Raw genomic sequence first — 13,832 nt, 5'->3', positions numbered from 1 at the left:
TTCTTAGGAATAGTATAAGACTCTTATAACAAAAGACCAGCAACGAGAGCAAGAGCTGCAGCAGAAACACCGGTGGCAGTTCCGACCTTGTTACCAAAAGCAGAGTAAGTGATAACTGGAGCGATTTCACTTGGCAAAGCTTCTCTTCTAACGAGGTAGGTACCGTTGTTAGAAGAAGAGTAAGCGGCTGGGGTAGAAACGTTGCTGATAGAACCAGTGTTGTTAGAGAAAGAAGAGGCGTTGTAAGAGTGGCCAGAGGTGGCATTAGAGAAGTCAAACTTGTAAGAACTAGCGACGACGGAAGAGGCAACGACGGAAGATGTGGCGGCAGAAGAAACAGAAGTTTCGGTGGTGGTGAAAGAGTCGGTGGTGGCAGAACCGTGAGAGTGGGCCAAAGTAGAAGTCTTGGTAATGACGACGGTAGAGGTGGTGGTAGTGTCTTCATTGGCCATGGCGACTGCAGCGACAAGAGAAGAGGTGAAGGCGAGTTTGGTGAATTGCATTGTAAGTATACGTGGTTTTAGTTGATAGAATTAAGTTCTTAAAAAACGAAAGTGATTGAAATATGGATAACGATTGGCTGAGTAGAACAGATAAACGATTGGTCTGGAACTATTAAGTTACGGTTTCTTGTAAAGAATGACTGAGGTTAGAGGTTTAGGATTGACACGGGAAACAAACAAAAACAAAAAGAATTTTTTCCAAATCAAAAATAATCCAGGAAATAAAATCATATATAAAGGGCGGCCCTTTGAGGTGCTGAAGACCGCGTTGAGTGCATGAAGGCACATGAAAGTTCATCGTGCTCCGAGATACTAAGACTTTTCCGAGGGCGCGTCCTACATTGTATCATATGACCAAACAACGCTCCTATAGTACATCGTAGGGCACTCCCGAGGGATACAACAGGTCGGATCTTCGTTGCCGAGAGGTGGCCCTTGTTCTTCTTCTGTGTTGTGCGCTATTGTATCGATGCTTTGGGCTGAGGAGGCTACCCAATTGGGTGAGTTTGGATCCTGAGGGATTGGCAGACAGAATCTTAGCTGGAAACCATTTACTAAACCAGCCACTAAACCAGTTAGGAGAACGTAGCTATGAATAGGAGTTATATAGAGTATTTATCTAAAAAAGGAGAGATATATTGATAATCAAGTTATTATGAAAATGTTGGGCTTGCTTAGAGTATCTATAGCGTAAATGGTTTCGGCATTCCCTTGAGTTTTTCAAGAAAACATCTGCTGGTAGGAAATCTGTAAGAGTATTTTTTTGAATTGTTTGGTTTTTACTTTATATGGGTGCTAGTTACTGCAGCTGGCGGTGGCAAGGAAACCCAAATAAAACAAAAACAAAAAGGAGAAAAGTTTTTAAATCACATGTGCAATTTATATTATAATAGTATTCCTTTCTCCAGAAGATTTAGACGTGTAGGTTTTGCCTAGGTGTTGAGAATTTGCGAATCTAGGCACCATGAGCCACTCTTGTAGCCTCTCACAAACATTCGTGGACATATAAAGACACGCGACCTCATAAGTACGCATATCCATATTTTTGTCCCTGTCCCCTTTTTCACTACACACAAAACACAACAAGAAAAGAAGAAGCTACGGCCTCTGCATATCACGTGCAAACGTTTCTTCTATTATCAAGACTTCTTTTTAGTTTTACCCCTATTTACGTCACTATGGTTTAAGTGTGATCTATCTATAGGTAAGAAGCTATGCCGTGAAATATTTTGCATGATTTTATATATATTGTATCAAAAAGTATCACCTGGTGGGATACTGTTCCAATTAAACCACTCCTTATTGCGCCCCCTCTCATATACTTCCTTCTTACTTTCCTGTGTATAAAAATTGCAAGCTTGGCTCCTGTTTAACAATTGTGTAATTTTCCGACAGGAGGGTAAAAAAAAAAAAAAATTCTGATCATACCCTCATCAAACGCAAGATGCTTCTTCTCAAAAACCAGATGTTTTATCAGAGAAATATTACCGATATGTTTTCTTCTTTCGTACTCCTATTCTATTTTCTTCATTTTTTCCCCGTTATTATTTGTTGGGCTGTAGACCTCCTTACATGGGACCATAAAATATACTACCTCCTTTTAAAATTATATTTTCCAAGACTAAAATCGGTTTATTATTGTAAATACTTCATCCCTCACGGAACACCACAAATGATGGGTACTGTACCATCATTGTGGTGCAATTCTCTCATACTGACCATTGACGAATGGTTCAACCACTGCCCACACACTTACTTCACCAGTTGTGATTCCTTTGTGTAATAGAAAGTGAAATCTACTTTTTGAAAATCAACTAGTCCGGGAGTTGATCGTGTTTAATTTATGAAACCAGTTAGAAGATAACTAGTTAACCTTTTCTACAATTAATAACAAGTTTCCGACGCAGCATCATACTCTCTGTAGAACCTATTTCTAATCGTATGGCCGTTGCAACCGACGGCTAGCATGACAACAAATACGCGCTCTATATATACATAAAATAAAGGGTTGGATAATCCATGCAAGACCCTTCTTAAATTAATTCTTTCAAAATATCTCGCCACAGTGGTAAATAAATTCTTGTTGTTTTTAATTTTTCTTGATTCTTCCTACTAGACTAGAGCTTGTAACTTCCAATAAAAGATGATGACCCCCGGAGTGATGCATTATGAAAAAAAAAAGAAAAAGAAAAAATCGCGCCAACCTTAAAAGTGTCAAGTCTGGGTTAATTTACCAAACTCATGATCCCTGGATCATCAGCTGGGATTTATTCCTAGCGTAAATGAAAAGATATGGTTTCTGCTATTGCTGATTCTACACCAATGCATAATTTGTTTGTTTTTATTTTTCCTCTTTTCTGCATGTAGACCGGCATAAAGTGCCCGGCTTGCATGTTATTTAGAACCTCTGTGACTCGTTGACATACAATTCATTCATTTATTGTTCCATTGCACTGTCCCACCAGATCTGTTGAATCAAATGTTTTACGGTATTCTCCTCCGAAGATGTGGAGTCTTATACTAGGATTAAAGTCGACAACCAGTGACTCTTCTCTTATATAAGTATAGTTACTTTAATCATCCATCTTTCAACATAACTTTGCTCTGTGTAACACCTTAAAGTTTACATAACCGCAGAAGCAATGACTTATAAGTAGCAATAACCCCATCCCAATCTTAATTCCTATTGTATTTATATACTTCACAGAATCATCAATTAGAATAAAGAATTATATTCTATCGTCACTGATCACACTTTAAGTTGTAGTTTAGGTATTTAAAATACATGGTCTACTTTAGAAGTTCGTCAACTTATTTGAGCCAGTTTCTCAGTGACTGGTGAGCCAATATGCACCGTAGCTAAATAAACTTAGGTATTATGCGTTATGTTGACAGCACCATGTTTCTCGTCGCCGGATGTGACGGTGAAGGGATCTTTGATAGGTTTATCAGACATACGAGGAGTTAATTTGTGTTAGCCATTTTTTATTAGTTGTAGGTAAGACTACCTAATTATTCCCTAACTATTTACTTCAAATATGCATGACAAATTTTAGGATTACTGAACCCTCAAAAAGTAGATCGACACCTCTTTCCACGACAACTGGAAATTTCGCAAGGATATCTAGTAATACCCCACAACTCACTTTCTATTACAAAGTAATCGCTCGCCAGTGAGACGTATGGCTAGTGGTTGAACCATTTTTCACCATTTGTCAACATGAGAGGATAATACCACAGTGGTGGTGCACCTGCCAAGTCCCAATTATTAATTGAGAAAAAGTCAAACTCCCTGTTGTCTCAGCTCATGAGGTAAACCAAGCAATTAGTCGTAGTATAATATATTCCGTATTTCATATTCTTATTGAAACAGAGTTTACTTTGTTGTTTCATGTATTTGATAACTGCCAAATCCCATTAGGTAGTCGCATGCACCCCCTTGTGCATTGAACAAGACGAGTAATTTCAGTTGCCTGTCAATTTTTTTTTTTCGAACACAAAGTATCTTAGTAAGCTCTAGTAGATAATTATATTAGTTGCAAGCATCCGTAATCCTTTTGTTTATATGAAATCAGACGTACTTGACTTACACACAAAGAAATGCCCTTTTGTGAATAATGCTTTCTCAATACACTAAAGAATCATTCAGCATATTAAACAAATATTATTAGGATTTCTTGGGTTTCCAAAGTGTTTATTGAATGTATTCCTTGCACTCTTCCGTCTGTTTCTCTAGCCTAACGTATTATCACATTCTGAATATCTTGCAACAACTCTATTACGGATATTCTTAGTCCTACCGATCCGGGTCTAAGTGATGTTCACAATCCCGTTCCGGTTATTCCGAATAATTCTTCAATATGCACTTCTTATCCTGACAATATAAATGAAACAACCATAAACATTACTAGTAGCATTACGTGCAGAATAATAGCTGACAAATAATCTTATATCTCATAGACCCTGTTTGAACAGGGCTTGAAGGATTAGTGCTACCTACAACAACAACAAAAAACAGAATATCAGTGACCAAGTGACCAACTAGATAATAAATGATCATGGAAAATCCAAGTGCTCGTACTAGCAAAGTATGAAACTATTTTTAAATTTCTTTTTTTTTTCTGAATCATGGGTGATGAAATGAAACACGATAAAAGTAGGAAGTTACGTAATAGCCCTCACATTTACTAAATACCATGAAGTCATTAATAACAATTTATTACATTGCCAATGCTTTAACAAACTATACCCCCTTCAGTTGGAAATCATTATTACTAAACAAAAAATAAACGTAGGAAGAAGGTGAAATAAAAAGCAAAATTGGGATTTCAATTAAAAGTGCAATCTATGGCCTTTCGTATAGGAATGAGCTAAAGGCCGAGGAGTGATTCCTTGTATAGATCTGTGATGTATATTCATATGAGGTTTACATCATAGGGAGAGCAATCTATCTATCGTGTTTCCTTTAAAAAGAAAAGAAAATTCTTCTAAAAAGAAAAATTCCAAGTCAATAATCTGAATGTAAACGAAAAAGCAAGAGGGGTGAGGAGGGGTGAGCGTCACGCATTGAAAAACCTTAAATCCCGAAGAAAGCAAAGCCTGCAAAAAAGAAAAAAAAAAAAAAAAGAAAAAGAAAGAGGAGGAAAAGCTTAAAAATCTCCGCTTCTACATTTTACTCCAGCAGTTCCTAGTGATTGAAAACTCGGGAATGTAGCTACTCTATGTCCCCACGGATAAGATAAACTAAAGTATAGTATATTGTGAAGTGTGGTACCGTTGATCAGGGGTGCAGAGTGTTCAATTGTAATTAGGAGTACATCAAGAAGTAGATCAGAAAAGAAAAAAAAACTAATTAACAGGCAGATCAAAGTTATTCTATCACTGAAATAAAAAAAAAAAAATCTTTTGCCAAATCCTTGGGTCAATCGCCAAATTCGTATACAATAATACAAGGCATACAGATGTGGGATAAGTAAACATGAATTACACTCGACACAGAAAAAGAGGAGAAAAAATAACAAAAGTAGAGAAAATAATGAAAAATTTCGTGACTATCGGGCTTGGTTTATGTAGTGAGCTGCTAGTCAAAAGGCTGATTCTTTAATTTTATAAAATAGGTACCCAGTCATGCATATGAGAGCTGAAAAAAAAAATTAAAGAAAAAGGGAATAAAAAAAATTCGTCAGTAAAAAATCTTAAACTGAGGAAGCCATATGATGGCCGTTAGCTGCTTGGCTTTATTTTTTTTCTCGCAACGAAACACAGATCGTAAACTTAACAGTAGAAACGAAATCATTTTGAGGTTTCTCTTGATATCCGGATTGGGCGAAGCAAACGGTAAAGGTACATATAATTATTAACCAAGATGTGTGAACATGTTGTAATAACAAAAGCGAACCTAGTTTTGATCTTCATGAATTATTCCTTTGATTGAAGTGTTGTTACGGGGTGCAGTTTTTCCGGTGGTGATTAACCGTATTCAAAAACCCCACAAGATGGGAGAAAGCAATTTTTCGTGTTTTTTAATTGGCCACAAATCATGGGAAAGATCATCAAATGGAATTGCAGACTACGAAAAAAAATTATAATATAGCGAATCAAGATGCGTCGTGGGCGCTTTTGGGAGGAGCCAAACACAATTATAAAAACACTACAGATCCTATGGGGGCTGTGTAAACACATAATTTGTTGCCATTTCCTCCTTAATGTTTATGACATTTGGAGTGAATCTCAAACAATCAGTTGTTCTAAAATCCTCCCAGATAAAATTTCTCAGCAAATCTATCACCCGCATAGTATCCTGGCTATGGCCCTGTGGGACAGATGCAGTCATGCGTTATGCAATGCAATATGTTTTTATCATAAAAATTATGTATGTTACGAAAACAACTTATTCTTAGAATTCAGCCACAAAAAATTTTGAATTATCTAATTCGCAACGATCCAGATCTTTTCTTGTAAATAGCCTTTTAGTCTAGTTTTAACTGTCTTTTTTATTTTGGTGGGTTTCATCTTTTATGGTTGGAAGTAATCTCATAGCTGCGTGAAACCAAATCTGAAACAAGGAAAAGAAGGTATTGACTTTGAGATGAAGAATATAATAACTTGACGAAAAACATGAAGGCCCTCAAAGATACAAATACTAAAGGGAGGTCAATGATTTGTTATTATTAATGTATTCAAAGAGTTCAAAAACCGTAAAGCAAACACAGAACGCAAAAATACAAATTTCTGTGAATAAAATATTACAACTCTTTTCCATTTGGTCTACATACTTCTCTACTCTAAATTCTATCTATCTATCCAAAAAGCATGTGCGCACCAAATCATCAGAAAATTTTTTGATCTATTGAAAATCCCTGCTTTACAGAAAAGACAAGAAAACTAGTTCTTTCCTTCTCTTCCAAGAATTAGTTGTTTGTACTGTAGGTTTTGCTGTACGCATTTGAAACTCTCCTGAAAGAAGCTGAAACACCATTAAATGTAACAAAAGAAAACAATGAATTGAAAATGTTGGTACCTTACGGTAAAAAAATTAGTGGGAATTATTGAAACTAGCATATCTTTAAAATAGAATAATACTCTAACAAAGCCAGGAGCTCAAGCAAAAGCACAATCCCTGAATTATTGTTATTAATATTCTTTTATTTTTTTGTCTGCTTGTCCCTTTTTGATTTTATGAATCTGCTGTGGCCTTCCACACAAAGAATTCTTCTTTATTTTTTTTCTTTTTTGCCTTGATTCTTACTGCGTATTGCCACGCCAAGCTTTTATCGAAGTTGTTCAGAGGTCAGCAACCGTTACGCCTGGGTCCGCAAATGGTCATCTGGGATGTGCCATAAACGCTATGCAACGCATGCAAAATTTGTTGCCTGCAAGGTACTAGTGCAGCGTATTACTTCCACTCACATAAATCACCTCCACCTGCGGTGCTTACTGCGTCATAGTGGCTTCCCCACTATAAAGACTAGCCCTATTGCCCCCAATCCCCTCAAGATCAAATTCTGGATCTTACAACTCATAAAATACATAAAAGAATACAAAGTTATTATTGTTTTTAGTTTAACTGTTGTTGGCTTATAGGGATAAGAAACTCAACAAATAATAGTTATAACAATAAGGGCGAAAATAACAAACAGATAAATCTATAGAAGTAACATTTTTGAGGAATATTGAACAATACTGATTCGACTATTCTTTTCAAGGGCATCAAAGATCGTAGCCAAGAGAAAAAAATATAAGAGGAGAATATGCAGACTATGAGCTATCAAAATTTTCCTCCAGAACAAAAATGGTCTCAAGAAATTCGATCTCCATTAAATTCTTATCAAATAATGCCAAATCAATCCACAGTTGGAGCTACTCCAGATTTGTCAAACAGTGCATCTCCAACTATCAAGAATGAAATAGCTCCTCACACAACTCTTCCTCCGTTATCCCAAGTTATGTTTGACACAAATCAAACATCTCAGCAGGGCCATCATCCCCAAACCATGCACCAACAGCCGCAGCCTCACCTTATAATATCAGATGGGTTTGCAACTTTCCATGGTGGTAACGGTATTTCTGCCCCTCCTTCCTCAACAGGCTCATTGTTATCAATATCTTCAAGGCCTATAATTCCTGAACATGACGAAAAGTGCCCATTTCGTACTGATGGTCAGCCAAGAATCCCAAGACCTCGTAACGCGTTCATATTGTTCCGTCAACACCACCACCAGGCAGTTCTTGATGAAGGTAATCTTATTAAAACCAATCCGGATGTGTCGCGTGAATTAGGAAAACGTTGGCGTGCATTGCCAGCAGAAGAAAAAGAATATTGGAACAAACTTGCAGAAGAAGAAAAGAAGAAGCATAGCGAAAAATACCCAGGCTATCGCTATGTTCCAAGAAGATCGGGCAAGAAAGGAAACTGTCCTGCCTGTAAAGCAAAGGCTGCCCTCAAAAATGGTGGCAGTGTAGCTGCTGCCAATCATGCTGCTGCCGCTCAAATTCAGCATACAAATCCAGCACATCAACTTTCCAATCCAATATCAGCGCCTATGCCTGCTCCTATTGCATTCAATTCATTGATGGCTGATCCAATGGGTGTCAGTGATCCAAACGTTTCTGGTAATCCTGGTTTCGTCGCTGGCCCACCAGATCCAAACGGGTTTCCTCAATATCATCCAATGCACCAAGATATTATATATCAAGTTCCAATGGGAGGTGCCATTAGTCCTCACACAAGAGGTGTTGCAGGTAATCCAATGGCTCCAGGGATGCAATTCATGACAAATCAAATGTTTTCTCCTATCCCTCCACCACCAGGTCAATTTGCAATGGTTCCTAGCCTTCTGATGGCACAACAGCCACACCAACGCGTACAAAATCCAATGCAAGTGGAAAATCCTCAACATTCCCAACATCAGCAAGTTAGTGGTTTACCTCCATTACTGAACAACTATATGGCACTGAACTATGATATGTTCCCAGGAAGTTCTAATGTTGAACATCATGATACAAATATTCAAAACAGTAGCAACAGTAATGATGGAACCCAATTTTCGAGAGAAAATAATAGCGTGAGTTTGCCACATATTGGTCATTTGGATATTCCTGCTAATGTTGGGCAAATCAATCGTTAGACTCAGGCTCTTCTGTTTTTGCATGCATCTTTTTTTGTTATTATTATTATATTATTATTATTATGTAACGGTACTTTTTTTGATAGATGGGGTGTTCTTATTATTTTACGTTTTGTTCTTCATTTTGGAGCGAGTTTTTTTTTGTTTTTTGTTTGATTATATTTTTCTCATTAAATAGAGCTGCTGTTTACACTGGATCTCCGTTTTCTGTTCTTTTTCTTTTTCACTTTTCAATTACAACTTCTTTGAGAGGGAATAGATTACTATAATAGTTGTGTCAACTCTGTAGGATACTTGGATTTTATTACCTTGAGTAAAATGGACATCTAAACCTTTTTTACTGGGAAACTTAGGTGCAATCATCTTCAATTAATCTTCTGGATTTTCTTTAAAATTTGGCTGAAGAAATGACTTTTGATAATAGCTGTTGAAGGGGAGCAAAAAAAAAGTGCAAGGAACGAGGATACTGTAGAAAAAATATTTGGTCAAGCAAAAATTAGGGCTGGGGGACTCTAAAATTTGGATTTTGTTTGTTATCTTATTCGCTCAGGTTCAAACATAACAATGCCTATTATTTGTCGAATGTAGCATGCAGATTCTTTTTCAGTAACAAAAACAGTGAGAACAACAGGTCGACTGTTGTCAAAAGTAATCTACAAAAACAATAATGTAAGGTACAAAAAAAGTCCAGACTCTTCGCCCAATAGCCTTCTTCCCGATTTGGACAGGATAGACAAGTGTGATATAAAGTCAGGTACCAACAGATTGTGATCTAATAATAGTAATAGTTGTCTAGTATATAACAGACCCTTTTTTTTAGTGCAAGGCTATTTTTGGACTCCTAAAATCTTAAAACAGGACAAGTCAATAGTTGGTTTCATGCTTTTAAAAAATTCTTTTCTCTTGGTCCGTGATTCATATCTGAACTACTTCACAGGGAAATGGGACAGCAATCCTTATTCTTCGTGCATCATTAGAGAAATCAGTTTCCTGATGAAGGAAAAGTTCTTATTTTTATGACTATTTTTTCCAACCTAAATGCGACACCAGCGTTACCATCATCCAAAAATCTTTTTGAATGTATTCGGTGTTTAAACAATAAATTGTTGTCTTTTGTCGTGTACCTTACACACAGAATGTCACAGCAGTTGTGGGACACCGCCCCAAATGGTAAAAAAAAAAAAAAAAGGTGCAGTAGGTACATAGTATTTCCGCACCGTCTAGATACTTCCATCTATTTAATGTTCACCCTATTTTTGTTGTCATTCACCTTTTAGGATGCTGCTTACATTTTACAATACCATGTTATTACGCTTGGGATCGCATACGTTCCATATGAGGTATCTTTACTGCTACAATCAAAGTAATATGCGGCTTGTACAAAATAAAAAAAGCGGTTTTGTCACGTGTGATGACACGTGATGTTCTATAAAATCCTCTAAACTTTGTGGAGCCAAATATTGATCGTGGTCAGTAATGGCCAGACACAGTGTCGATACATCAAATATTTCGAAATGACATCAGCACAAAATAGTGTATTTGATATATTGGACGGTACAGATGAATTTCCTCTTCTAAATAAGGTTTCAAAAGACTCATTTGCTGTTGGTCTTGACTCTCTTCTTGATAATTTGGATAGTAATAATAATGATGATTCGCTCATAGATTCATTCAATCCTGACCAATTCCTCTACAAGAATTTCCGTTTTATTTCGCTAGCGGATCTTAATTCCGAACTTACACGGCTCCATGAATCACTTGATCGTGAGCTTTTTGATCTTGTGAATGATGATTATCACGATTTCGTGAAACTTGCAACCCTGTTGAATAACAACACTTTTGTCAGTCTTGTTAGCAATATCAGATTATCTGTGGCAAACTATCATGTGAATATTAATTCTCAACAGAGTGCATTTACTAAAGATTTTGAAACAGTAGATAGGGCTATTTGTTTCAAAAAGAAATTGGATCTTACCAGATCCATGTTAGAAAAAATATTGTTATTGCATCGATCACTTGATATTTTTGAGAAACTTGTGGTTGAACACTCCACAATTAATGGCAATGATGTCGATTTGGCATATAGCTCTTCTAATGAAAATATAATACTGAACTCAAGTACCGATTCTAAAGACCCATTTGAAGTGATACTAGAATCACAAGCAACATTTGGAGAGGGCAAAGATTTAGATTTAAAAGTTATTAAAGAAATGGCATCTTTATATCTTTCAACGCATATTTTAGAGCAGTACCTAACAGAGAAGGTTTCTGGAGCTCTGAAGGCAACAAATGATAAGGAATTTCTAGAAATACCTGACATAGAAGAAAGTTTCAAGACTAAGGATGTATTGGAAAATATTCAGAAACTCAATAAATTAACATTAAAAAATCTTTTACAACCATCAACTTCAAATCCCAATGGTGATGAAATGAATGAGGAAGATGATGACGTTTACCATAATTCTGATGATGATCCTACATCAGTACTCAAAACTAGTCCATTTCTCAGTGCTCAATTCCGTCGAGCGAACAAAGTACACCTTGAATTCCGCGCTATAGTCGATGAGTATCTTAAAAAACTTGTTTCGGGAAAAAAAAAATCTCTAGATTCTGCAGTATCATCTGCAATTGATTTGATTACCAGTCCTACCGATGATCTTGTGGAGGTATTCGGCAACAAAAAACTGCAAGACGCTGATCTTAAAAAAACCTTCTTGGAACTAAAAAGTTCGCTTGAAGGGGATGGTAGTGGGAACGAATTGTTAGAGCTAATGGGGATTTATTTGATTATTGGATGTGAAGAAGAGTTTATAAAAATCTTGAAGAAATAATAAATAGTAAGAAAGAAAAGAGGAGCGTTAGCGAGGAATCAAAGTTTTTTAAGATGGTAATCTTTCTAGAAATTACATGGTAATATCATTATTGTAATTGTTGTTTTAAGTTATTGTATTTTAATATAAACGAGTAATTGAATAAATGAAAGCCGGTGACGTTAATACAAATGATATAGCACAGAAATAAAAAAAAAAAAAGTTAGGGAATTAAAGGACGTTTTCTAGTGAAAGAGTTCCATTGAAAAGTGGATTCCTGAGTGAGATGGGAAATGATCCTTGCTCTTGATATACTTCAAAAGAAATATAGAATGACGATGTGAGAATGTTTTTTTTTTTTGTTTTTTTTTTGCTAGTTTGTGAGATTATTGTTTTGTTTTTTCCATTAAATCTTTCCTTCTGCTTGAGCCTTTTTGTAAGCGATCTTTGAGTCGTAATCTTCAACGTTCGGCACGTACAATGGCTTTTCCTTCAAGTGGATTGGAGTTTCACCTTCTGGTACACCTGGAATGGTTTTTGTCAAGTTCAACTTATCAAACACACACTTGTTGAATAATTTTTCAGCCTTTCTGCAGTTTTTCAAAGCATGGTTGTTTTGTTCGAGACAATTCCAATGTAAACGGAAACTGTCAAGACAGTTCTTATTGATGTCCGAGAGAACAGAAGCAGCACATCGCGTCACACGACGGCCCTCTTTGAGGCAGCCAATTTCACCATTACCTGGCTTTTCACTTTTACATTGCATGAAATCATCATTGAATGGTTTACAACGGGCTCCAATGAAGAAAGCAGCTGACAAAAGTGGAGCTGAGGTGGCACCGATTTCATCCACATGAGGAATATCCTTTGGAAGAGGAGAAGAAACTGTTTCAATCAGGTAGTTTGTGGATGGTTCTCTGGTGTTGGACATGGCTTATTGAGGATAAGAAAAAATAAAGAGATTTAGCTTCTTGTGAACCCCCTTGATGCTCGGAGTATAACACTTTTCTCTTTGATGGCTGTTTTTTCAAAAAAATTCTAGGGATTATTTCCTAGGTTTCTCATTGGCTATTATTTAGTCACGTGGTTTAGCATGAATGGATGTTAATGGAGTAGGGAAAACAAGATAAAGCAGAAAAAATAAATGAATAAGACGATAAATGGGTAGTCATTGATCCTGATTTTTTTATTCACCTCCCTGTAAAGAGTAATGTGGATAAAATCAATAAATATTCAATTTATTTAGTTCCGATGGATTTTGTAGGTACTGATGTATGTGGTGTTTGGGTTCTTCTCTCTTTGTCAGGTGTAAATGTTAAGACCGCTGACATGACATCCTTTGTTTAATGATAATAACAATAATGGCGATGGAAATTATTGGTCTAGTTTATTCCAAATACAGGTATATGTCAAAAATTTCTCTAACGTATCAAACTTCTGAGCCTCAATATTTCATCTATAGCAATATCAGAAGAATAAAAGGGAAATGTGCTATATATTATGAGAAATAGTTTTGGCTAGCTAAATATAGTATTATTATTAGACATATTCAACTATGGAATTATCATTTATCTTGGAAAAGTAACTAAATATTTCCTTTTTTACATCTCAAACAAGGGCTTTTTAAGATCCAACTTTAGCGTGTCGCAACACTAACAGTGGTGTTGACGATCACAGCTTACCGTGTGCTCACTGCTTTGAAATTCTTTAATAATACTCATATCCTTTGTGTTTCACAAGCATTTGCCCTTTTACTTTTACTTTTCATTTCATTTTATTTTATTTTATTTTATTTTATTTTATTTTATTTTATTTTATTTTATTTTATTTTATTTTATTTTATTTTATTTTATTTTATTTTATTTTATTTTATTTTATTTTATTTTATTTTA

The 13,832-nt window shown here is 35.9% G+C and overlaps 4 protein-coding genes across 4 annotated transcripts; 2 read left to right on the top strand and 2 right to left on the bottom strand. All coding sequences in view use genetic code 12, as the record gives it.

Annotated features, from left to right (window-relative positions):
* Positions 1-23: 23 nt before the first annotated feature.
* Positions 24-503, bottom strand: DASC09_061570 (uncharacterized protein; the record flags this gene model as incomplete). The annotated part of the gene is made up of 1 exon (XM_064999741.1): positions 24-503. One exon carries the CDS (start codon positions 501-503, stop codon positions 24-26), a length of 480 nt encoding a protein of 159 aa, XP_064855813.1.
* A 7,250-nt stretch (positions 504-7,753) lies between these two features.
* On the top strand, positions 7,754-9,130 carry DASC09_061560 (HMG-box domain-containing protein; the record flags this gene model as incomplete). The annotated part of the gene is made up of 1 exon (XM_064999740.1): positions 7,754-9,130. One exon carries the CDS (start codon positions 7,754-7,756, stop codon positions 9,128-9,130), a length of 1,377 nt encoding a protein of 458 aa, XP_064855812.1.
* Positions 9,131-10,644: 1,514 nt separating this feature from the next.
* Positions 10,645-11,961, top strand: DASC09_061550 (uncharacterized protein; the record flags this gene model as incomplete). Its single annotated transcript, XM_064999739.1, has 1 exon — positions 10,645-11,961. The coding sequence occupies one exon, from the start codon at positions 10,645-10,647 to the stop codon at positions 11,959-11,961; it is 1,317 nt and encodes a 438-aa protein (XP_064855811.1).
* A 385-nt stretch (positions 11,962-12,346) lies between these two features.
* Positions 12,347-12,871, bottom strand: DASC09_061540 (coiled-coil-helix-coiled-coil-helix domain-containing protein; the record flags this gene model as incomplete). Its single annotated transcript, XM_064999738.1, has 1 exon — positions 12,347-12,871. The coding sequence occupies one exon, from the start codon at positions 12,869-12,871 to the stop codon at positions 12,347-12,349; it is 525 nt and encodes a 174-aa protein (XP_064855810.1).
* Positions 12,872-13,832: the final 961 nt, after the last annotated feature.

Source organism: Saccharomycopsis crataegensis (genome assembly GCF_037102585.1).
Source record: "Saccharomycopsis crataegensis DNA, jcf7180000000098, whole genome shotgun sequence".
NCBI lineage: Eukaryota > Fungi > Ascomycota > Saccharomycetes > Ascoideales > Saccharomycopsidaceae > Saccharomycopsis > Saccharomycopsis crataegensis.
This window is presented reverse-complemented; position numbering and strand designations above follow the sequence as displayed.